Source organism: Hoplias malabaricus, chromosome Y, assembly GCF_029633855.1.
Source record: "Hoplias malabaricus isolate fHopMal1 chromosome Y, fHopMal1.hap1, whole genome shotgun sequence".
In the NCBI taxonomy this organism is placed as follows: Eukaryota; Metazoa; Chordata; class Actinopteri; order Characiformes; family Erythrinidae; genus Hoplias; species Hoplias malabaricus.
The window spans coordinates 19,582,581-19,608,342 of record NC_089820.1 but is presented as its reverse complement, the minus strand read 5'-3'; the positions used below and the strand labels follow the sequence as shown (position 1 = coordinate 19,608,342).

Sequence of the window (25,762 nt, the reverse complement as noted above, 5' to 3'; positions counted from 1 at the left end):
GGGAAAGCTCGGAGAACACCATCGATTGTTTTGACAGTTCTACTTCTATTAAAGAAGAAGGCCAAGGTAGAGACAAGAGCTTTCTGCAGAAAGTTGTCGCCCCGGAGCCCGCTGGCTGTGTGTGAAGTTTCCTCACGATGCTGTCGCTGACTCATTCTGTAGCTGCCGATAAGAATGTGAAACCTGGGTTTTTAATTATTTATTTATTTTTTTGCCTTTCCTGCCATGTCAGGGCGCTCTTGGAGCTCAGTGCACACATTCGAAAGCAACCAGTGTTGCATTGTGTATCGAGAAATGCAAACTACACACATTGTTGTCAGGATGTACAGTTTAAAAGAAAAAAAACTAAGACAGATAACTTGCATTAGCTGGCCTGTAAAACCCTCTACTAAACATTTGCTGGACCTGTTTATAGCCACTGAATTGTCCTGCATTGTCCTGGTATTGTCCTGTACCCTACAACAGACGATGGTACATGAGAAAGCTTCTTTCTTGGACGTTATCTCTCCATACAACTTGGTTAAGTTGAATTAAATGGTTAGTGCACAGAAGGGATTTATGGTTTTCTCACAAATATCTAACCTATGTCTTATGTTGTAGCTACAGAAAACAAACGCTATTGTTAATATTCACACTTCAAAATGATGCTCCTACAAGGGTTCTATATAGAACCGTGAACACTTGAAGGACCTTTCACATGATTAAAGGCTTCCTTCCATTGTGAAAGGGCTCTTCAGACTGATGGAGAATGCGCTATAAATGCATACTATAGATAAAGCACTTTTAAGAAAAGGTTTCTTCTATGGCTACAACATCAAGCTTGTTACAACAGTAGAACCATTTTGGTGCCATATAGAACTCTTTTCAAAATGTGCCGTATAAGACCATCTATAGCACAATCTCCATCAAATTGAAGAACCCCTTCACGATGCAAAAAAAGCTTTAACCAAAATTCAAAAGTCTCTTAGTTCTATATAGGACCGTTTCCTTTAATAAAGAACCCTTGTAGAACCATCATTTTTAAGAGTGCTGCGTTTTCAACCAAGCCCCACCTAGAGCGCATGACTTACAGTAAAACCCTTGCACTTGCATTTCAACAAGACATAGTCAAGAAATGAGTTAAGGACATTGACTATTCTGGAAGAGCCCTGAGAATAAATGGAGACTACCAGCTACAGACAGTGACATGTACTCAAAGATGTCACTATCATAACTTCATTTGTTTTTTTTTTTTCTTTTCCTAGGAAAAGGTCAAAAATTCAGCCCTTCCTGACAAGACTTCTGAGAATCCTAGTATGATCTGGCCTTTGCCCTTTTCATTGTGTGTTGGGTGTACTTCCCTTTAGATTACTTTCAAATCAACAGTACTGTGCTAAAGTGTTAGTCACCTGAGAAAAAGATTTAAAAAGCTATTTATCTGAACAGGAAAAGTTCACAAACAAACAAACAAATAAAAAGAATAAAACCTAATAATATTAAAGCAGTAAGTGTGATATTCTCTGTGTGAAAGTGTTGGTTTAACCCTTTCCAGATCTCTACTTTTTGGCAGTTTGAGGTTTTAGTTTGGTTTTAGCAGTTAACAAATAGTTCTTTATGTTAAATCAAGTGTGCTGTTGATTTAACAAATCCATATGATTAAGTATAATATCTGAAAACAAACTTTGTTATTCATACTTCCCTCACAACACATCTACTGCTGAAAAAAATCCTTTTACTTTCTCTGTATTCATGTTGTGGTATTCATGGTAATTATACATAATTAAATACAAGCCCTACACTTTTGGAGAAGATAATATATATATATATAATTTAAAATATCAACAATAAACTTAGTTTCCCGAGAGACTTTTGCACAATACTAGATATCTGTGTTCTTCCTTCCGTTAAACATTCTCTTTCATCCATCAGCAACAACAACAGACCAAAATATATCTGAATGTGGTCATAACGCACCTATATTGCCATTGGATTAAATACAGAAGCAAAAAAAAAACCTTACATTAAAAACTGACTGGCAATGTCCTTGAGACACGGTGGTATTCAAACAAATCACATCCTCTCTGGCCCTTCAAAGTTATCCCTTCTGCTGCTACTGCTGTAACGGCAGATCACAAGAGCCCAGTGTATGATTCTCTTCTTTTCTCCAGTTCCCTGCTGAACCTGCTGCCACATTGTCATGCCTCACTCTTCCTGATGCTTTGGAGCTTTTGGCAAGCCACAGTGTTAATTGCTGAAAATGGCACCTTCTCCACTATGTGGTGAGTGGGTGAGAACAGTCAGGAGCTTTCTGAAAATCATCTGTGAGAAGGGTGACTGGTGACCATGGACTGAAAACCTAAAAATGTCAGATATACATCTAAACACACGCTCCTGTAAGTAAAATGCCTAGTCTACAATTTGAGGTCGGGACCATGATCAATTGAGCTGAATAAAATTCCCAAAACTAACCAAGGGAATGGGTGAGGAATCCGGAGAAATGAGGTCAGCAGCAGTCTGACTCCCTGCCCTGTATGTGAGGGGGTTGGAGACAGGGGGTCAGGAAGCACATTTGTGTGCATTTCCTCTCATAACAGGAAGTGCCTGACGGCTTCCCCTTCACAATGGCTTCGCTTCTGCTTCCCGCCTCCCGGGCTCTCTGTTTTCCCCGGGGGGGAGTTCCTCCGGAGAACAGAGACAGAGAGGACGAGCAGCCATTTGTCACCATGCTCCCCCCCCCCCCCCCCCAACCCCTGCCCTCTTACTGAATCGCCCACATGCTGCACCCACACCCTGGGGACCCTGCTCCCCTCAACTGCCCTTCACAGACGTCTTAATTGGAGGTATGTGTGCGTAAGCTGGCAATGGAGCCTTTGTATGACTTTTGTGTCTTTATTATTCTGACTTCAACACCATCTACACACCCTTTGCATCCCTTTGGCTGCTTCTGCCAAAGCTGGGTGACCTAGATTCAAGGAAAATGAAAACAACAAGTGGATAATAAAAAGCGAACAAAGTGGGAAATATTAAGCAATTCATATTTAATAGAAATGAGGCTTGGGATAAAAACTTGAAAAACAAATGAGTGTGACATACTGATGTTAATGTAACTGTTTATAGAGCAAATAGCTGAACGAACATGGCCAGACTGACCGTTATTCCAGCTGACAGTGCAAACTGAATGCAACGTGTAGGTGAATAAGAAGCAAATAAAATCAGCATGCAAAGAAAAAGAGGAAGAGACACTATAATGAGAAAAAAGAAGGAATGACAATTAATGCAAGAGGAAGTAAATATGTGGAAGACAAATTCAAAGAAGAGATTTGGAGAAGATAGGCCCTGATGAAACGGAAGGGAATATTTGAAGATAAAGAAGAAGAAGAAGAAGAAGAAGAAGAAAATCTAAGCACATTGCCTTTTTTTGGGGAGAGACAGAGGCAGAGGAAGCGATCAGAAGAGCAAGGTGGGAATCGGAAGAAGGTGAGTAGGGGTGATGGGATACCCAGAGGGCCTCATTATTTTCCTGCTGTTAATTTCACTCAAACTGTTTCACACCTCTCCGCTGTTGATTGGAGAGACATCTCTGTTGTCACGGGTGCCGGGATCCAGCTCCTTCTCAATGCCATCACTCCACCAAGCTCAGATGAAGAGAAAAGTTACTGAACCCTACCGAATGCAGAGTTGAATGCCTTAGCCAAGTCATTTACTGGAGGTAGAACCACATCAAGTGCCTACAGATGCCAGCGAATAAGAACAAATAGTTTCAAATGAGACTTGTTTGATTCCTGGCCTAGGCGTGTACTGTACCCCACACGCCGGCTGTCTTATGGAGATAGGGCTTTTGATCAAGGTACGATGCCTTAGGGACACCAGAGAAGTGCCTTCTTTATGCAAATGTTTTCCAAGAGCTAGTGGAAATGGCACAGACAGCACCAACAATGTGAGACTTGCCCCTCCCTGTACACTCAGTATTCTCTGCATTAATTAGGCTAATAATCATGACTTACAATAACCGCCACTGCTTTGGTCCTGACTTGTTTAAAAGGGTCTTCTCCTCGAAGCACAACAGCTCAGCTGCAAACCATTTATCCTTCCTATGACTAATGACTACATCCCCCATCCTGCCACGCTGCCATCAGGGGCCACTTCGTCCTGGCCTCTCCTGACCTGGCCCAAGTCTGGCCTGCCACCCGACCAGATGGATCACAACCCAACATTAGCCACCCTTCATTAGGCTCAATTAAAGGCGGCTCCAATGCTACTGCATCTAGATCGGCAATGAGATGGCGTTTTTTGAGAATATAAAAATGAATTAACTTAATTCATACAGCATCTGTTTTGCTTGTTATATGACACACAGCGAAATGTCCTATAAATATAATATATAATAAAGTGAGGGCTGCCACACGACGCGTGGAGCTCAAGTTATGGATGCAAGCAAGAGAGATTCTAGCAGGCAGCAGATGCTAGCTAGCGCTGCAGCTAACGCGCTTTATGACACAGGGGGTCCTTTCATGTGATGCGCCCGGGAAAAGTGCTTGAGTGGCCGGGGGGCACAGAGCCAGGCAGCGCACACTGATGCCCTCTGTCTGGACATCTGGGCAGCCAGTCAACACAGGGGAGGCCTGCTGGAGGTGCCTGTGCTCTGGGGAAGTGTTTTTGGGGGGGGGGTCAGCGATGGAGGCCGAAGTGGCCGCCCAGGGCGATGGAGGTCTGGTGCCCACAGGCATGGCGCCACAGGCAGGGTGGCCGGACGAAGGCCTGCCACTCCGATGTTGGTGATAAAAGGAGAGGGATGATGAGCAAAGACACGAGGTGCGCAGATTTCAGAGCGCTTTTTCAGAATCTTTCTTTTTGGAACCCATGCCAGCTTTAGGCAATGTTGAGATAAGTGGTCCTTTTTGTTTTCCTGCTCTTTGAGGTGGCCTCATATTCCGGGCTAACGAATCAAATAAACCACCCTTTTATTTCGTCCTTAAACCGTCTTAATGTCTTAGAATTCAGGTCGGGACAGGGTGCGCTCTGAGCAAATGCTATGTTCATTCTGAACAGGAGATCACAGAATTTGTATTCATGCAGTTCAGGCATGATACAAAGAAGAGGCCATAAGAATTTGCGGGTTAGGATTCGTTCCTTGGGCAAATACGGCTTATTCCACCACTTCTTTTTCACTCAGCGAGAAAATAGCAAATGCTTACCATGGAATCGGACGCAGGATCTTACGGCATTTGCATGAAAGCCCTGCAAACATCTCAAGAATGCTGCACCAAAGGTAACACCATTGAAGGAGGCAGTTATTTATTTTGCTTTGGTATGGAAAGATTTCCTTAAAGGGGAAGTGAAAATATGCAAAGGCCCAGTCACGACTTCTACAAATTGAGAGCGAGGGGTGGGGGAGGGGAAAGGAAAAAGAAAAAAAAGAAAGAAAAAAAAAAGTTTATGAGTCAAAGGTCCCCCATTCTTGTCTTGTGATGTCCGTCTTCATGGTTTCCTTGCATCATACAGACCTTGCTTGTTTGCTGCAGTCATTAAAATGTGTGAATGTGGGAGGACCACTGTCTTTAGTGACCTCTGTTCTAGCTACCTAGAGCATGATCATGTTTTCAACCGATACATTATTTAAACAAGCTCAACACTCTCCTAATAAATAAATCTTCTTTGATGGTTCTTGACTGGGACGCTTGGTCTTCAATAACTTCAAAATAGAACCTTTACATCATACAGAATGTGTGTAGCATGTTCTCTGGTTCTATAAAAAAAATGTGGTAAGCTGTAAATCTCTTATTGTCTCGCCTTGCCCTCCTTCTATCCCTCATGATCCCAAGTCCCGGAAGGCTGTGGCATTGTCTCTCATCAGGTGCCCTTCCTGTATCAATCTCTGATCTTGGGCAAGAGAGAGAGAGAGAGAGAGAGAGAGAAAGAGAGAGAGCGATAACACCAGGACAGGATGCTCTCAGTGCAATATGATAGCCACCTCCAAAAACATCCTGACCTAGACCATGCTCCCTGCATCCTTCTTGCTGTCTTTCCACTTTCTTCCTCTCTTTTTCTGTACCCTTCCACATGGCTCTTTATCAAAGCAGCCTTCTGTCATACCACCTTGACAACCATCTGTCATAAACTAGCACTGAAATGCTGTGAAGGACGTTTTAAGATTTCTGTGTCTGCCAAATGGTCAGTAAGTGACTCACTCTTAACTCTAATATTCCTACACATGCGAGAAGAAGAAAAGACTACCGGTAGGAAACGAAGAACTACTGGCAGGGTCACCATGTGCATGTGAGCTGCTGGTTTCCTCAGGGGGGTGGCAGGAGTGGGGGGAACTCACTCAACCTACCAGCACTGAATGACTAATGTCACATCCCCCTGCCGTCTGTGCTGTATGACACACCCATTACTTTCTCCTGTCTCCACCTCCTCCTCTGCCCCTCATGCCACCTTCAATAATTGATCAACTTCTCCCCAAAGTCCCGACAGCAGCCATTAACTGGAGTGTGGACCCCTTCTGTGATATCGAAACTGTTAGCTCCAGAAAGTCCCCAAAACAACAGTCTTTTTATTTCTTCCTAGGAACTGAATAGATGCTGTGTAAGGTTGTGGCGTAAGAGGTGGACTCATGAGCATGCAAAAGAGAACAGGCGGGAAAAAAAGAAAAAAAAGAAAACACAGAGCCAAAAGAACTACAGTCAAGTACCTCACTAAGTGCCTCAAAGTCAGGCTTCTGGTTGATCTTTTGCCCTCTGAAGGCACCTTTAAACTCCTATTTCTCTAACAGCGGGCAGACGTAAACATCGGCCCCAGAGAAGAGCTCATTGATCTTGCTGTAAAACAAGTACCTATGTTACTGGCACCACCATAATCGATACAAGTACAGAATTTGTTAGGTGTGATATCTGTGTGTGTTTGGAGATGCCTCATGCCCTGAGCAGGTCATGAAAATATATTACATTTAATTTAAATCAAACTTCAGAACAAACAAAGAAACAGAAAAAAAACCTATTACCATTTAACCATTTCTAGAAATGGCTGCATGACCAACAACAAAGCTCTAACTGTCCTTGATACCAGACTATAATCATTACAACCATTCCATTGTGGTTGAATAATATTACATCATGTGGGGGATGAATCTGAGGATACGTGGAAAAACACCAGGTTCTTAAGATCCTAACAATAACTGTAAAAGTCTGCTGGTTTAATCTGTAAAGGACATTGTGCTGATGTCACTCACAGGGCTTATATCTCATTGGCTTCCACCTACTAGCCGATGTGAAAAGGAAAACTACTGGCCCGACTGGTACGCCCCTGGAAATCAACTCACGCGGCTCCTCCCCTCTCTCCCTCCACTGCGGGCCTTAGCTGCTGTTTGCCTGTTTGTTTGCACTTGCTTCCCACTCGGTACCCGCCCCTGCTAAAGTAATCTTCCACTGCCATTAGTTAAAGCCGGTGGCACATCGTGCTTGGGCTGCTGGAAGGGTGTCACACATCAGTGCCACTGCTGCTTTTACAAAGGACAGTGTCAGTTTGAAAGTAAGCTGTTTGGAGTCAGCAAGCGCCTGGAAATCATTTGGGTTGAACTTTAGTGGTTGAGCTTAATTCTGCGTGGTCTCACGCTCAGCCGGAGTGACTTACCTGTCTGTTGCGTTCGTCCATAATCCGCGTGATCTGAATCTTTTTTCTCCCCATTGTCCCCTTCCTTTCTTCTCACTCTTCTTTCACCAGATAACTTTTTTTTGCTTTTGTTCCCGTTTCTTTTTTCTTTTTTTTTGCGGTTCCTCAAACTTTGCTTTCTTCTCTGTACTTGCTCCACTCAATTCAAAGATTCCTGCAGCTGTACCTGTGTGTGTGTGTGAGAGAGAGAGAGAGAGAGAGAGAGAGAGAGAGAGAGAGAGAGAGAGAGAGAGAGAGAGAGAGAGAGAGAGAGGCATTATGTCAGATGAAAAATGGCAAAAACCACAGTGTGGAAAAAAAAGAAAAAGAAGAGTCTGAGCCACATGGGACAGTGAATAAAGACAAAAGAATCTGTCAACATTTTGTGCGAGCGCTGTTTTTCGCTGTCGATATCATGCAAATCAGAGCCAGCTCTTCGGCGCTCCGACTACGAGGAGAGACAGCACTGTCACGCTCTCTCCGCAGTTGCCCAGATTTTGACAGGGTTTTTTGGAAGTGCCACTAACTTAACGGCTCTAATCACCCGCAATGTGGTGTTTACGCCGTCCTGAACGCTGAAGCGAATCGAGTTTCTTGAAGAAAAAAAAAAAAAAGATATATTGCTACTGTGTCAGAAAGCGCTACTGTGCGTATTGCAACCACTCTCATGTTTCTTGTAAAACACAAACTGAAATAAGGCGCTGGCTTGGGCAGGTATTTTCCCTGCTATGTAGGATCAGCTCGAGAACATGATAACAGTGGTGGATGGGATACATCAGATGGCTTCTTGTGTAAGCACGACTGATTCATAAAACAATGTGGATATCAGTGGATTTGAAAGAGAGGCTTGATGCCAACGTGGGCTGCTCTGGTTTGTTCTGCAAAACACACTCCACGAGCCTCTCTCTGACATGATCCTGTAATCACTTCACAGTGTAGCTCTCTCTCTCTCTCTCTCTCTCTCTCTCTCTCTCTCTCTCAGTATGAGAGAAGTATGAGGCCTTCATCAGGCCTCCTGCTGAGAGCTCCTCAGTTTGAAGGGGCTGCCCTCACTCGAGCAGCTAACCTTTTAGATCCGTGTACTGTGAGAGCTAGCGATCACAAACGATGCGAGCTATCTCTTGTGTGTGTGTGTGTGCGGGCGCGGGCATGTGTGTGCACATCGAGTGCACCTCCCCGGTGCCATAAAGTAGGCCAACCCGATTCATCTCGGGGAGGAGCGGCAGAAGTGTTGTTGTGTTTTCTTCTGACAGTAGAGGTGATAACGTCCCTCGTTATGCAAATGAGCATCCCATTATTTAGGCTGGGTGTAATGCAGTGGAGCTGTCAGCGGTGTCGCATTAAAACCCCTCCATCGCTCTCTTTCTTCTTCTTTTTTTCCCCTCTTCTTCCTCCTCCTACTTCTTCTCCTTCTTCTTCTTCTTCTTCTTCTTCCTCCCCTCTCCCTTCTTCCCTCTGCCTGTTTCTGAAGCACGCTTCCCCAGCACCTGCCAGAGCGAGTCACAGACGTTGATGTCGTTACATCTGAAAGACGTGTCACTCTGTCTTCCCCTCTGTCTATCCACCGATCTGTCCTCCTCTGGCTCTTTGATAAGCAGATTTCAGAAACTCCAGTTTGCAATATTCGTGCAGGCAAGTCCCGTGCACCTTCCTTGGTGTTCTAATGTTGCACCTGTTTTACCTAAGTGACAGTTTGTAGGGAGACGGATTATGTGGCACTATGAGCAACGAATGCGAATGGAGCCATACTTCCATTCCATACGAGTCAAAACAGCAAGTGTTGTCAAATTCTGCTGCTTGCTACTATGAGGCTACTCCATAAGATTCTACGCTGAGATGTTAAATTCCCTCACGATCCTATTAAAACAGATTGGTCAAACACACGCAGCCTGCGAGACAAAGGAAAATTTTATGCTGTTACTTCTATAATTGCCTAGCACCGTTCGTGTGCTGTGGTCTCTATTAATAACGGACTTAATGGGATGCTTTATTAGAGTCCCAACAACACCAGTCACACTCTATGAGAGCTGTTAGGAAGACTGTCAGCGAGTGCCTTAACACCTGGATGATGAAACTAAAGCTAGCACGATGATTGTTTGAAGGACTTCTGTTGAACAAGGAGCAAAACAACCTGGCAACAAGCAAGTGATAATGACTAGACTACTGTGTAAATATTTACCGAGATGCAGCCACGAAGCTGGCATGGGCCGCCGTCACCTCAGTGCAGCCGAATGCTCGGATGCTTAAAAAGCTAAATTGATTGGTTCCGTGTTGGCGTCCCCTATTGATAAGATCAGCTTTGTTCTGTCTGTTTTACCTCGTTCCTCGGTAACTCTGCTGGGAAAATGCGCTATGAGTTAAATAAGGATAAACAACCAAGGGCCTTAGGTCCTCAGCTAAGTGTAAGCACCTTGGTCAGAAAGAGACTAAAGTAAATTTCTTTCTTAGATCTAACAGAGGGAGATTTCAAGTGCTTGTGCTGATATTTGTGCTGAACTACTATGAGTCTGAAAGTGTAGCTGCCAAGAAGCCATTGCTAAGAAAATGGAGTAAATGGACTGTCTACCACAGACCTCTACATCACTGAGTGTGGCTGGGATTCCCGAGGATTGTGGGAAGCTGAAAACGCAACCGATTTCTAAGAAGGAACTTTTGAGGTGTGGAAAAATATCCCTGGAAAATTCTTTAATATTTTAGAAAAGTCTCCAAAAGACTACAACAGATGCAGCAAATACAGACATGCTCACTGTTACAAGGAAGGTGTTTTTATTTGTATTTTATATTTTCATCCAGTGAATACTTTTAATATTTTTCCAGAAGCTGGAATATTAACTTGTAATTACATCACATTCAGACGGAAATTAAATTAATTAATTGTGGTGTTGGACGAAGTGCGGTGTAGAACAATTGTATTATGCTTTAGTAATAAACAGAGATATATTTCAGCTGACTATGAAACACAATGCGGTTTACATTTGTAGGGTTGAACTAATAAACAAGCAAAACAACACTGTCACCTAAACACAAACACACACACACACACACACACACACACACACACAGAAAGAGAGAGGGAGAATAAAAGAGACGCCCTATCTTCCCCACACATGTGACTGACATGCTTTGATGAGAGTAAACAGTGCTTTGTGTATGAGTGTGTTTGTGTGTGTGTGTGTGTGTGTGTGTGTGTGTGTGTGTCTGTACACCACCAGTGTTCCACAGAGAGAGAAATAAAAGTAACAGGATTTTTTTGCCATTTTAAAGAGTGAGAGAGGGAGAGAGAGAGACCCAAAGACTTGGGTCGTGCAGTAGTGAGAAGACAGCCTGTCTGAGGGGTCACTGCTAAGGGCTGAGAGGTCAGAGAGGGAAGCTGTAAGAGAGAGAGAGAGAGAGAGAGACAGAAAAGGGGGGCTGTCAAGTGTGTGTGTCCATATGTAACTGTGAGAGCTAGGGCAGCAGGAATGAGTAAAACACAGAGAGAACAAGTTATAAACAGGAAAGAGAGAGAGAGAGAGAGAGAGAGAGAGAGAGAGAGAGAGAGAGAGAGAGAGAGAGAGAGAGAGAGAGAGAGAGAGAGAAGCCTTCCATCTGTTAACCATGCCTTCTTTTTCCTGTCATAAGTGAGAGAGAAAGAGAAAAGAAATAAAGATTAAGGATTAAGAAAAAAAGAAGTGAGAGAAAAAGGGGAAAACTGAGTGTCAGTACTTAGATGTAATGAGGTTTTTGCTCTCTCTCTTTCTCTCTCTCTCTGTCTCTCTCTCTCTCTCTTTCTGTGTACCCCCAGCCCCCCCTTCCCACATTCTCCTTTTTCTCGATGAGAACTAGAGCTGAGAGGGCAATGGGTACGAACAAAACCAAGCACAATTCTGGGTCGTTTCATTCCCAAGTGTTCCACTTAGGGGAAAAAAAAATCATTTACACTCAATTGTATTGTCAAAGTCTTAATAGAGTGGATATAACTTCATGTGCTTGCTTATCTGATAGGCTGCCTCAGAAACGAAGGAAAAAAGTCAGAAAAGAAAAAAGCTAAGGTCTTATTTGAAGGGTAGAGAGTGAGAACTGACTATGATTCATGAGGAATATGAAACAATACAACAACCCTCTCAACTCTACAGTTACATTACCTCACGTTACTGTCTCTCTGAGTTACACCGTCACACCTGGAACACAGGACCAACCCTTTAACCTGTTAGCGTGTGTCTACAGAGGTTCTCACTCTCACTACCTCACAGAGTTAAGGACTTTAGTAGCGTTTCCACATCTCAGTAACAAACCATGCCGAGAGCAGAGAAACCATTTTCGGGTGGGATTTGCTATGATTGGTTGGTTCCACATTGACGATTTACTTAGGTATTTACTGATCAACAAAACAGATGGGAACAGAAACCATAACCTGGCCCATGAGTCCAGACCTGTGTGGAACGGCACAGCTCGGATATAACTAGATAAATAGAGAAGGCGGGGCTTACACGAAGGACACACCCACAGATTTTCAGACATCAACATGGGACAAGATTTTTGGTTGTTTTGATTTTCAAGTGGAGAACCTTTGTTTATCTGAGGCAACATAGAACACATCGTCACTGTCCAAAGAAAAACATGTATCTCCAAAATAGTAACTTTACAGAAGAAGTCAGTGGAAGTCAATGGAAAAAGATTTTATTCCAAGCAATTTTAGAGCATTTCTATTGGTCCATTCATTATGAAGTTTTCACACAGTTGTGTTTAAATGATGTAGCAAAATTAAAAACAACAAAAATGGAGATACAGGTCTGTATATGCACAGCGAAGATATGGTTTTGGAAATGTGTTAAAAACAGCTTGGGGAGAAAAAAAAAAAAAAGATCAACACAGAATCCCAACCTCAGAAATGAAAATCATACAAAACTTAATTATGGTACACCTCTGATGCATACACAAATAAGTTGTAGTTAATTTAACTTAATAATTTATTAAATTTACTGTAATTAAACGTATCATACATTACTTTCTAATATTTCTAGGATTAGGAGTAGGACTAAGGGGTTAATCCCTGACCTCATGATACCTTTAGTGCTGTTTAGCCAGCTGAGCGACCTGTAGTGGATGACAACAAGATCTTAGTTTTTCCTACAGTTCCACGTCTGTCAGCACAGTATTCTCTCTCTCTCTCTCTCTCTCTCTGACTCTCTCTCTCTCTCTCTCTCTCTCTCTGTCTCTCTCTCTCTTTCTTCTCTTCTCCTGAACATCTGCAACACATTTGGTAATAGCATGTGCTTGAAAAGAGTCTGTATCCTCTATCCTCGCAGGGAAATGTGGTCGCAGGGATTTGAAATAACATATTACAGTGCAGTAAGTAAACCTTTTAGGAGGTGCACGATACATTAAATAAACCCTCACTCTTTTCAAATAAACTCCAGTTTCCTTGAAGAGACAGCCCGAAAAAAAAGTAGCTTCAATGTAGCTTCCGAACAATTCCAGTATGAGGACGAACTCTGCTGCGCCAGTGCCTGGAAGCATGCTTGGATACTTTTTTTTTCTCCTCCTGCTTAATCCTCCCAAAACTCTTTCTTTCTCCCCTAACAGCGTTTATTTTGTCAGCGCCGATTTGATTTAATACACGTATTTGGGAACGGGCAGCTGTTTATGGATGATAGTTAACGCTGCGCAGGGATGCAGCCAAGCTACAGCAAAGGGGATCCAGGGAAGACCATTGTCTCGGTAATGTTATTACAAGCAGAGATTCTTGACTGAGCCGGGGCTGCCTATGGGAGATAGGAGAGTGAACGAGCAGCAATTGGTCAGCCAAGCAATGGGATGAGTGACCTAAACCTGGAATCCGGCTTGGTGGAGGTGGGATTTCAGGGGCGCGTGGGTCGAGGTGACTGTCAAGGCTGGTTCAGAGGCTTAAGGAGAATGTATGCTGGGCTGTAAGTGAGACTGACGTGTTGTGGTGTACATACTGTGGTTTTAGAAAGAATGCAAACTGTGCTCACATTTTCTAAAAGAGAGAAACAACTGCATGACACCAACATGAGGTCTTATATATGTCTTATATACCGTCATGTGAAATGTACGAACGCTGTGTTGGCCGCTGGTATTTTCAAATGGGCAAGAATAAGTTGGAAGTTTGTTGTAGTAGTGTGACATTAATTTTGTTCACAACACTCTTACACTAACATCTACTCACAACATTCAAAAGACACACCAGCATTCTCAGAACTGGTCTCACCTCCAAGACCCCCAACACTGGACAACCAGACAGGAAACACACACACACACACACACACACACACACACACATTCACTCACACAAACACAGAGCCTGGCGGAAGGACGTGACATCAGCAACCACAGACAATCAAAGGTGTAAAGGTGCTTCCTTTCCTAAACTGTTCCAGAGTGCACAAAATGGGAACCAAAACTCCTGCGCTTCCTTCTCCTGGCCAGAAAAGAAGAAAGAAAAGAAGAGAACAACAGAAAGAAAGAAAGCTGAGGCTTCTGCCGCCACCGCTGACCATAAACAAACGGCCACATTCTGATGCAAGCACTGCTAGCAAAGCCAAAAATGGAAGGGGGGCTGTGATAAAGCCAGGGGAAAAAACCCTCCAAAAACTACTTACTATGCAGAACTAATGAAGCCTCTTTATTGTTTTGTATCTCTCATACAACTAGCCTCTGATTGGGAATCCCACACTGACTCCATTCTTTTACCAGCCCCCAAAAAACCTAGACTTCACCTCAACCCATAAAAAAGACAAGCAGGAAAAAATGGCCAAATGCCACAATGAGAGACTTTATTAGCGAATGTGTGAAATTATGGATGAAGTGCGTTTCTGCTGGGCGGCGCTGGCTGAATAGCTCTTTTCAGGTGCTACGTGAGATTAGGGCATTCGATGGAAAAGGAGAGGTTTCATTTACGTGGCACAGAGTGCTCTTTCAGGGACCTTCCACAGCAATGCTTCACCCCTGTCTCTCCCCGCAATCAGCTGTAAATTTCTTTAAAATAACGCTCGGCTTCGTCGCCAGCCTCACTGATGTCTCCTGAAGAGAACTCTCTCTGTATCAAATAGCTTCAGGCTTTAAGGTATTCGTCAACTCTGAAGAAAAATATGTCATGTTTATCCTTCACTTAGCTTGTGTATGGAGTTTAGGCAGCCAATTAGCTGTAGTCAAAGTGATTGTTTTCAATTGCCTAGAGAAATCTCTAAAGAGAGAATACACAGTACATGTCTCTCTGTCGTGTCCCTTGATCTAACCTACCCATAGTATATAAAGCGTTGTAATCTAGTGGTATACAAAATTTAAGACAACAGCTCAGTTTACTGGTCTCTGAACAAAAATAAGTTTCGGTCTCACACACTAAAAAATATAAAAAATGAAAAATAAAATGTGCGTTAAATGTGGCAAATGGCAAGGTTTAATGTTATATTTTCCCTTATGTTAAATTCTGCAAGTAAACAATAATTGTGAAGTAATGTAGGCAATCAATCAAGTCACTTAATCCCGGATAGACCAAATATTTACATTTGGCAATTTGACATATGTCCATTTTTAATTTACTAAAACATTAGAACACAGCAGCTGTGTGAATGAACCAATAGAAATACTCTAAAATTACTTGGAATCAAATCTTTTACATTGACTTCCACTGAAAGTTAAGAATATTTACAGTTTTTTACTTCTATAAAGTTACTATTTTTGGGGAAAAATATTATATATATATTTTTTTGACAGCAACAATAAAATGTCCGATAAAGAAAATCAAGTACCAGTTTATTGTAGGTCATTTCCCATAGGGCTTTTATGACAACTGACACAAACCTACATCAACTTTTATTAAAAAATCTTATTCCAACAAAAATTAATCATAAAAGCTGCTTATGTCAATCCCAACACAGAAAATGTTGACAATCCTTGAAATAAGTTCTAAATGTTCATGTAGGTTTGCGTCAGAGTAATGTATGTGCCATGTAGCCTTATGAACGACGGCCTACAGTCAAGGGTTACTGAAAGTTCTCATCACATCAATGAAGAAAAAGAATCTGAATTGGTGTTAATGCCTGGAATACGGCCTTGCGTTAGTAAATATGTCAGCACACGATGAAGGGTAAGCAGTGGAAAAGGGGATGAAGCAGTGCTGACAGCAGTCGTGTTCCTCGCTCCCTCTGTAAACACTGACCATGGCCCACCAGAGACGAACAGGGGGCAGGTGAGAGCCGTCTGTCAATTAGCTATTGCCAAGCGGGCCAAGGACAACGTGGCTCGACACACCGTGTCAACTGCAGCAAGGCGGAGAGGCAGAGAGGAGGCAGCTGCTCGGTTCCAGAGATGAATGGTGAGCTGGGTAGTGAATGATAACTGTCCTCTTCAGAACAGGTGTTCGGCTCGAGTGAACAAGCACAAACCGGGGGCCTCGGAACCTTTGGAGCAGCTTGATGAAGTGGTCTCTGTACAAAGGCTCAATGTATGGGTAATTCTCAGAAAGTGCAGCTTCTGGAGGAGCTGTATTTTATACACTACGGTACCTAGAAGACAACAAAATTCACACTTCCCGATGAGTTGCTAGTTACAGTGGAAGCAAAATATGTAAAGAAAGCAGAACTGAAAAATACCGATGCCACGGAAAAAGAGAAAGCAAGAAAGTCAGAGGCTCATGGGCTGAGATTATAGTTTTGTGGTCTTTGTTAGAGGTGGGTGATATTATAGCATTTGATCAGTATCATGATACATTTTGTTAGTGATATTAGAGCTAAACCTTTTTTTTTTCATGCCAAAATTACAACAGTTGTCATTGTGTAAAATGTTCTGATTTCTTCAAGCAACATTGTTAAGAAAGTAAGCAATTGCAGTGTAGTTTTCATTAATTCATTCATTCATTTCCATAACTGTTTCATCCTGTTCATGTTTGCAGTGAGCCTACCTTGAATCATGGGCACCAGTCCATCACAGGGCACCACACATTTAAACATAAACTCACACATTCACTCACACTTTCACACCTACGGACATATTTGAATAGTCACTCTACCTAATAATGTGTGCTTTTAGACTGTGAGAGGAAACCAAAGCACTCTGAGGAAACCCACATAGACACAGTGAGAACTCACCAAACAGTGACTGGGGAGTTGTTTAAACACAAAACCCCAGGACTCTGGAGCTGTGTGACTGCTACCTGTTGCATCATGGTGCCACGTTAATTGCCATATTGCAATAAATCTCAAATGTCCTATCGCATTGTCGTATTATAATTGTGCCATGTCACTCACCCCAGATCCTGAGCAAGTTCTCTATCCCACACCCAGCTTGTCATTTCTTTCCTATAACACTGACATATGCTCTGGTCTTCAGACACCGTGATTTGAATAAAGAACCACAATCTTGTGTTCAGGATCCCGTCTTCACACATCTGCAAAAGCAGAGCTGTGTTTATCAGCAAATGTCTAACCACTGCCACGTCACACAGAGGCAGCTCGAGGTCCAGGTGCAACCACAGCACCGCTCCAGTCTGCCACTCAAAACTTAGACTCATGAAAACTCATGAAAATATAGACCTCTGGTGTAATTCTTCAGTTCTCCAACTGGACAAACAGAACAGAACCTGTTTCAGCAAACAGGCAAGAGTGAACACGAGGCACCGTGACAACGTCACACGCAATCACACCGTGAAAATGTTAAAATTTCGCAAGAAAGATTTCTTAATGACACATTACCAACAGGCACCAAGCAAAAATGTGATCAAAAAAACGACTGTTGATTAGCTTCTCTCATTCTTACATTCTTTTAGCAACATTACTACATTTGTGGAGTGGAGTGGAGTGGAAAGTTATCCACATCTGCAAATATTTGCTTAAAATGAGAAACACCAGCAGAACAGATGTTTATATTTGACCAAATTTATCGTACTTATCGTTCTCCAGAGCGGGGTGTTTAGGCAGCACCGAGTTACTGTAATTGTATTGCTCTGTTATGCTAAAACAGGTAGATCTAGTAATTCATTAATGTTTCTGTACCTGCATTAATATTGGAAGACACATAATACTGGACTAAGATATACATTAATGCATTTTATATTATTATCATAACCCCTTATTCAACATTGTCTTAACAAGTTATTAAGAGGGAAAACTGTAGTCTGGCACATTGCTTTCAGCTCTGAAATCAATAGCATGTGTATGGCATTAATACTGTAATTGTATTGCTCTGTTATGCTAATGCAGGTAGATCTGGTAATTCATTAACATTTCTGTGCCTGCATTAATATCGGAAGACACATAATACTGGACTAAGATATACATTAATGCATTTTATATTATTATCATAACCCCTTATTCAACATTGTCTTAACAAGTTATTAACAGGGAAAACTGCAGTCTGGCACATTGCTTTCAGCTCTGAAATCAATAGCAGGTTATGGCATTAATACTGTGATTGCAATATTGGTCATGAATCACTTAAAATATCGTAATAATTCATCCAGGTCAAAGCTCAAACCTGATGATACAGAAAAACTGAATCTTAATGTAATTTATTATATAATATACACGTATATAATGGTGTAATTATGTAATTACTTTTAAATGGTAGAGCAAATGAAGCTAATGGCTCTAGACTTCTAAAGGTTACCAGTGTGGAAAGAAATGGTTGAGGGGGAAAAAAAGAAGGAGACGAGGAATAAATAAAGAAATAAACAGAAGCAGCGCATGTCTTTGGTCGGTGAGTAATCACCTCCCTGTGCTCACGGCCCAGAGCTATGTCACTTGGAACAGACAAAGGCCTGACATCTTCGCCCAATTATGTTCTCGGCGGAGGATGACAGCATGTGGCGGTGTTAGCCGTGTTCAGGGGTTGCGGCGTGTCTCAAGGCCGAGTCACGTGCTGCTTCTCCGTGCCTTAAATCATCACGAATCGCCACACCAGCCAGAAGCGAGCTGAGATGGCCCTCTGATTATTTCATTGCATTTTTTTTAACCCCCCCCCCCTCCCTCCCCAAGCGCCCCTCCTTTCCTTCCTCCTCTGCCCCCTCTCTACCTTGGCATTCTAATCAGACTAATTAAAAGCTTTGTTCATTTGGAAATCTCCGATGACAATTTGTTTCACCCTAGCCTACAGCGGTCCTGTGAAAAAGAGAATTAAATTTGATCTTCTGACAGCAATTATTAAACGCTCCCTCCTGGCTTCAATTAAGCCCAGAGGCTAACGTGGCTCACAGACCGAGAGCGGGTGCCAACACACTTCCTTCTCACTTCTTCTGCTTCTTCTTTTTCTCCATTTTTCCCCCTCCCTGTGCTGCCCCCCCAGCCTCTTTCTTTCCTTCTCTTCTGACTTTTTTTTCTTCATGTGTGGCGAAGTACGGTAAGCTACTGAAGCACTTGATACTGAAGTGTTTTACTGAAATCCTGTAACAGTCCCCCACCCCCTTCCCTATTTTGACAGCGAGCGGGAAATTTAAAAAAAAAAAAACAAACAAACAAAAAAAAAAAAACAGAAGTTATAGTTGTATGCAAAAAGTTTGGGTGCCCCTGGACAAACCACACATTTTGTATATTTTCTGATTAAAAGCACTTTGAGTGTCCTTAACAGAGAGCACACCATGACATATAACGGACACTTGCATGTTTAGTAATTGTGACATGTTGGAAAACATTTTTTGTTTAGGGCATATTTTATAATTTATATATTTTTTCCCCCTCCAAAATGTGACTCAGAACAAATAGACCCTTGCAGTAATATTAGATGAACAATGCCTATTCCCTGTAGAAGATGTGTTCATTTCTTTTTGTCATTTGACTGACTTTTATACACAACTGTAACGCCTCTTTTCCTTCTGAGTAATTGCACAATTCTGACTGTAATGTTACAGTAAATATGAAGAAGCTGTTTCAGTCTCGTACATCCATAGTGACCCAATCAACAAATCAACAATAAAAACAGAAACGAGATAAAAAAATTCACTGCTTTCAAAATTTCTTATTGGTGTAAAAACTCTGCTTATTATTTCCCCTCTATTCGAGATATCATTTCGCAACACAGTCGTTTCCCAGAAACTTATTTTAGAAGCACATCTCATTTTAAATCAAGGAAATGTTTTTATATTGTTTCAAGATTAAAGGCCTTAACTGTTTTACATTTAATATGCAATTCTTTTGAGGCCAGTTGTGGTTGGTCCTACACCAATGCAAATCAAAGCTTCCTGTTGACCTCCGATTTTTTTTCTGCAAGCAAATGAAATGTGGGGGCTGGCTCAAATGGACCGTACAATATTTCAAAATGAGTGAACAAAGCAGCTTCAGTGACTAGAGATGGTAATCAATACCTCGTGCTAAAATATTCCACCACCAACTGCTCCCTCGAAAATTGTCTAACTGCTGGAACCAGAGTTTGAGGGCTACATGTGAATCACACCACTGGGGTCAGTCGAGATAATAACGTCAGTAAATTCTTTGATTAAAATTATATCAAATTTTAGAACAGTAGAATTTTTAGCTGATCCACAGAGACTCTAAGAAATGGAGTTTAAATCTGAAATATAAAAGCACCGCACTTCAACCAGGATGTCCTTCATAAGTTCGACCTAGGCTTCGCTTTTTTCTCTTTTCTCTCTCTCTCTCTCTCCCTGGTCCCAAAGCACTGTATGAAAACCGAGTAACCCAGATTGAGGAAAAGAGAAGAGAAGGGGAGAGCAGCTGTGTGTTAGTCCAGACACTTTCTTAAACTCTCCTGCTGTAAAAAGCTGTAGTCATCCCCCTTTCCAACAGCCTTCTTGTGTTCCAAAATGATGTCACACTCACTCAGTGTTACCGCAAGCTGATTGGGCTGATTGGTGGAACCACTGCCCCACTGTTGATGTCTCGCGCCATTAAACGACAATTGTTGCAGTTGGTGTTTGTCTAAGCAAAAGGGCCACAATTTCTGTTTCCCTCCTCTTCGTGCCTTTCTCTCTCTTCCAATTCCGCTCTTGCTTAATCTTTCTCTCGCTCTCTGCCTTCCTCCCCCTCTTCCTTCACTTTTTCTCCCTCTCTGACTTCCTGTCCAGCAGCAATGGGGCAAAATACAAACAAATCAGAGACAGCACTTTGCGCATATTCCCCCTCACGCCACACTCATCACTGGAGCGTGACAGATCATCACACTGTTTTAGGCCATGACGGAAACACCAATAAACTTTGCAACTTCTCAAGATTGAGGCTACTATTATATTCCAGGATTGGTGGGAAAACTTCATGTTCAAAATCATGTTCATGTACTTGTATTTCCAATAATCAACAGTTCTTATCTGTAAAGGCTGGTGGAACCTTTTGAAACTGTACATATAAGGCTTTAAAAGGCAGATCATTCTTCTGGGCCAAGTTAAAACCAAAGCTCCAGGCTGAAAATAATTGTGTTCAAGACCAATTTTCTCAAACTGCTTCAAATACAATGATGTACCACACTGAAACAAACAGCCGCAAGCAATAAGACAGAGGATTTTAACCATGACAAGACTGACTTATATTGTCTGAGTTCTCAGAGAGAAAGTGTGATGCACAGCAGTGTGAGAATTTCCCACAGAGCTGTGCAAAATTCTAGAAAAGGACATGGTGGGTGGCGAAGGCGTTGAGAGCTAAGCTAACCCCGGTCATGACAATTATGTTTATTTAAACTCGAGCTAACAGTGGGATATAGGACGTTTAATAGCACGTCCCTGTGTTCCAGTGAACCTCACATTTTTTATCGTATAAAGAAGATATCATAGCAGTCAATCTCTCAATTGAAACCAGAAATGAAATGAGTTCCTCAAGTTATTCAGCTTCATCCTCTGCCCTGTCAAGACCAGATTGGGGAGGGGGGCTGGGCAAAGTACTGGAACGGAGCAGTAGGTTCTATAATGCGAAGGCAGCTAGAGATACCTCAAGGCTACCGGACTCTAGCCTGAAGCAGGGGACCAGGCGTCCCCTGAGGGGCCGATCCTACCCAAGTCTGTCATTATGAGACCAGCACGTCCACATCCCCTCCTCTTTTCTCTCCTTCTCGTCTGTTTGTAGTGGTGGGGGGAGCTGGCAGCAGTTGGCAAAAGCTCAGGCAACGGCTCGGGCCGACCTCATCAAAGCCAGCCCTCGTAGTTTGTCACAGAAAGCAACCAATTAAGATGCGTTAAGGGGAGAGGGAGGTCTGCGTCTGGGAGGAGGGAGGTGACGGAGCAAAGAAAGGGTGGTGGGGGTGAACCAGCGAGAAGATAGCGTCTGATTAAAGAGTCCACCGCAGCTGCAGCGAATCAAACTGACCCGAACTTTCAAAGGAGGAGGAAAAAACCTCAAGGCCCACAAGGGAGGCAAGGAGAAGAGTAGCGCTGGCCAGATCTGATAAACTTCTGGCGCTGTTTAACCCTTCAGAATTTGTGGAGGGTTTACAGTGCTATGCCCGGTTTGTTTTTTCTAAGTCTGTTTCCTGTCCTGGAAATGATTTTACACTTAGAAAACCAGATTGCACCTGACTGTATGTGAGTGTGATGATGAGACAGAGACTGGGACTCAGTGTCTACACACAAACCCCCACCACGGGTCCTTCTCCAGCTCCTGGAGCGCTAGCAGATGACCCTTGAGCTGCTGCTATTTTTGAGCTGCACCCCACGATGCATGGCTTGACTCGGCTGGTACGAGAAAACCTGTCAAGGTGGATTTCCCTGCTTTTTTCCAGTGCACCATTGATTCTCAGACATCTTTCACCTCCTGCACTGACACGGAAGACACGGTGCCACGCGTCATTGCAATTAAACTCAACCTTGTCTTTTTTTCCTTCTCTGTGAAAAAAAAAAAACTTCTACAACTTGTATTTTATCTCCCTTTCCCTTTCAAATCTTCCATATCTTCCATTCTGTCTTTTTTTTTGTAGGAGATGCTTGTGAAGTGTGATGTGCCTCTGTGTGTGTGTGTGTGTGTGTGTGTTTTTTTCTTGTTGTTGGATACGGTAGCAGGCCTGCGCACATTTGCATAGCTTCCTTTGCTGCGTGTTTCTTGTGTCTCGCAGCTGTGGCGGGCCTGCTTTTTTCTTTTCCTTTTTCTCTCTCTCTCTCTCTCTCTCTCTCTCTCTCTCTCTCTCTCTCTCACTCTCTTCGTTTTCTTGTATGTGATCACAAAAGGGTGACAGGGAAAGTTTGGGTCTTTTAGTCAGTCTGATGCTCGGCGCTGGATTAAACCGGCTTCGTGCTTCTCCTCCGTTCACGTTGCGATGGCTCAACGAGGAGAAAAAAAAAAGATGAGAAGAGACAAGCAAGACAAATAAACAAACAATAAAATCCAGCTCGGAGGGGGAATTGAACGAGGAAACGGGGGGTTACAGTGTATTTATTTTATTATTATTATTATTTATTTATTTTATTAGGGGCGGGGTGGGGGCTGGGGCTGGGTTATCAAAAATAATCACCCTTCTAATTACTGTTATTCCGTCGCTAATCACCAGCTCTTGCTGAATAAAGTCTGTTTCTCGATGGGGCTGATAAGGACGAGAAAGAAAACAAGGAGAAGCCGAGCGCCCATGGCCAAAACGGTGTATAAATCAACAGTGCGCTTTATGTGTGCGTGTGTGCTTTTGGAGTCTTGCACCAGAAGCTGAAGCTTATCCTCACCATCTTAGCTACTCCTTTTTTTTTAGTGGGGTGTTGGGTGGGGGGTGTTTTGGGAAAACGCAGGCTGCTCTGAGTTGGACCAGGCGGGGGTGGTTCAGAGAGGGGGGGGCTTGTTCACAGCAGCCCAGCAGTTCACCCTTGCAATTCCCTCAGCTCCTTCTCCAGCTGCACCGTTCACATAACCTCGCCTGTCCCCTTTGGCTAATGATAGCAGAGCCTCTCTCTCTCTCTCTCCCTCTTTCTCTCTCTTTTCCACTCCCTTCTACTCCACTGCCGGGCACATACATCCCTCCCATCCCCTCCGTTGCGAACTTTGCTTTTCCTTCTTTTTTTGTGTGTTTTCCAAGATATCAGACCTTTTTTTTTCCCCTCTGTTTCTCCACCCTGAGAAAAATCCTCGGGCTGTTTGACCCTAGGCCATTGAAAAAGTACCTACTCCACTCTCCTCCCTAAAACGCAGCCCTCCTTTTCCCTCATTCAGAGCCCACATTGACAGCTCTTTCTCCCCATTCTCACACTCTCTCTCTCGCTGTCTGTCCAGCCTCCCCTCCGTCTCATCCCTCTCTCTCCGGTGGGTCCGCTCGGGGCTCCGGTGCTGGGCCCGCTGCTCCTGCTGCGCATTATCCCAAATAAACAACTCATTACATGTGTAATTAGGCAAGGGGGCTATTGCGGAAGCTTAATCCATGCAATGTTCCCAGCGCCTCTCTCTCTGTCTTTCTCTTCCGCGAGGGCCGGTGGTGGAGGGAGTAGCTGGAGAGGTGGGAGTGGAGATGATCTCTGGGCTCAAGAAAAAGAGGGTGGGCAAGTGGAAGAAATCGAATAATATCAACAATTCTCACATACAATTCCCAACAAAAATGAACTCTTTTTCCCTCTCGCCCCCTTTGTCTCTCTCTCTCTCTCTCTCTCACTTTCTCTCTCTCTCTCACTTTCTTTCTCTCTCTCTCTCTCGCATGCTGACTCCCTCTCTTGCATGCACTTCTCTGCGTAGGCTACTCCCCATGGATTTCTCCACTGCTCTTCCCTGTTTTCTCGACCATCTTGGAAATGGGTCATCGACAGGCTGCGCGGCAACATTTTAAGGAAAAGTGACTTAAAAAATAATAATAATAAATTCTCGCTGAGAACAATACTGTGGCTTTTAGCATGTGGCCTGCTTATCAAATATACGTTGCTTATACGCTGCCATAAACACATTAAGCACATACATACTGTTAGTCCTCTACATACGACATATCACATTTTCTTCGCCAGTCCATTAAAATGCACCCAGACACCCACTATTGCAGTCGGCCTAGGCCCTTTCTCCTGACTCTGAGTGAGGAGGTGAAGTGAGTAACTGGCCTGGGGAAGAAGAGGAGGTAGTGGGAGATGGTGGCGATGGGTTATAGCAACAACACGAGACGGCGGGGAAGATGTAACACCTAATGTCGATGGCACTGGTGCAAGCTGACGGTGAGATTCACGTTCATCAACCTATGGCTCTTTTCACCATAGATGAGACAGTAGCGGTGTATTGCCTGATGAATGATGTGAATGGATGTGGATATATTTACATCTCTAAAAGTTTGTAAGTTAGTATGTAGAGGACATAGTGAGAGACAGAGAATTAAAAAAATAAAATAAAACTTAAAACTAGGGGTGGAATGATCTGGCAAAACAAAAAGGTACCACACTATTTTCTTGCACTTGTTGTTGCTCTGAAAAGTAGAAAAGTAGAAGTGCACTGCAACATAATATATCATGATAATGATAAGCTATCATCAAATTACCCAGCCCTTTGAGAGAGAGAGAGAGAGAGAGAGAGCGAGAGAGATAATGCGAGGTGGGAGACTGCTTAATTAGCATGAAAAGACAACGGTTTTTCCTGCACAGTGAGGCATGTCGAAGACACTTCCCTTTCTGCCTAAAGATGCTCTGCTTAATAAGATCAGACCTTCTCCATTAAGCGGACACAGAGAACGCTTGTGCTTTTAACACAGCAGCAGTAACCACAGGTATGACACTTACTGCAGGCATGCTGCTCGCGATGCAATTATTCTGTGGCCTTTGCCCCTGGAGCCTTCCCCTACCTCGACATCCTGTAAGAATGGCCGAGCTGTGGTGTTAACACTGACCATGTTCACTGAGGGTGGCCAGAGGTGAAGGCATCGAGCCAATATCAGAAGGAAATAATGGACCCACTAGGCTCAAATAAACAGACCTGCCTCTCTTAGTGCTGCCCTCTAAAGGTGATGAAGCATCTGTCCGACTTTAAAACTCCTGTTAGTTTTCTGATGTATTGGCCTCAACACAGTGAATAAAAAGCATTTTATGCTATTCTTCCATCTTTAGGCAAAGCACAAATCTCTTCCACAGGGGAATGACACAGTTCTTCACGAAGGAATTAAACTACGAAGCTTGTTTAAGACCTGTCTCGTCCTTCAAAATACTGTCCTAGCTGACGAATGGCTTTCAAAGCTGGCCTGGTTTAACAGGAGGTGGAAATAGGAACTCCCTCTCTCTGTCACTCTCTCTCTCTCTCCCCCCCCATCTCTCTCTTTCCTACAG

The 25,762-nt window shown here is 43.1% G+C and overlaps 1 protein-coding gene across 1 annotated transcript in view; it reads right to left on the bottom strand.

Annotated features, from left to right (window-relative positions):
- LOC136678376 (myocyte-specific enhancer factor 2C-like) overlaps positions 1-25,762 on the bottom strand; it is a 73,373-nt gene that overhangs the window by 36,652 nt on the left and 10,959 nt on the right. The window contains exon 2 of the mRNA XM_066656422.1: positions 7,609-7,813. Within this exon, the coding sequence (XP_066512519.1) occupies positions 7,609-7,662 (54 nt within the window). The 5' untranslated portion in view covers positions 7,663-7,813. The remainder of the gene's footprint in view (positions 1-7,608; positions 7,814-25,762) is intronic.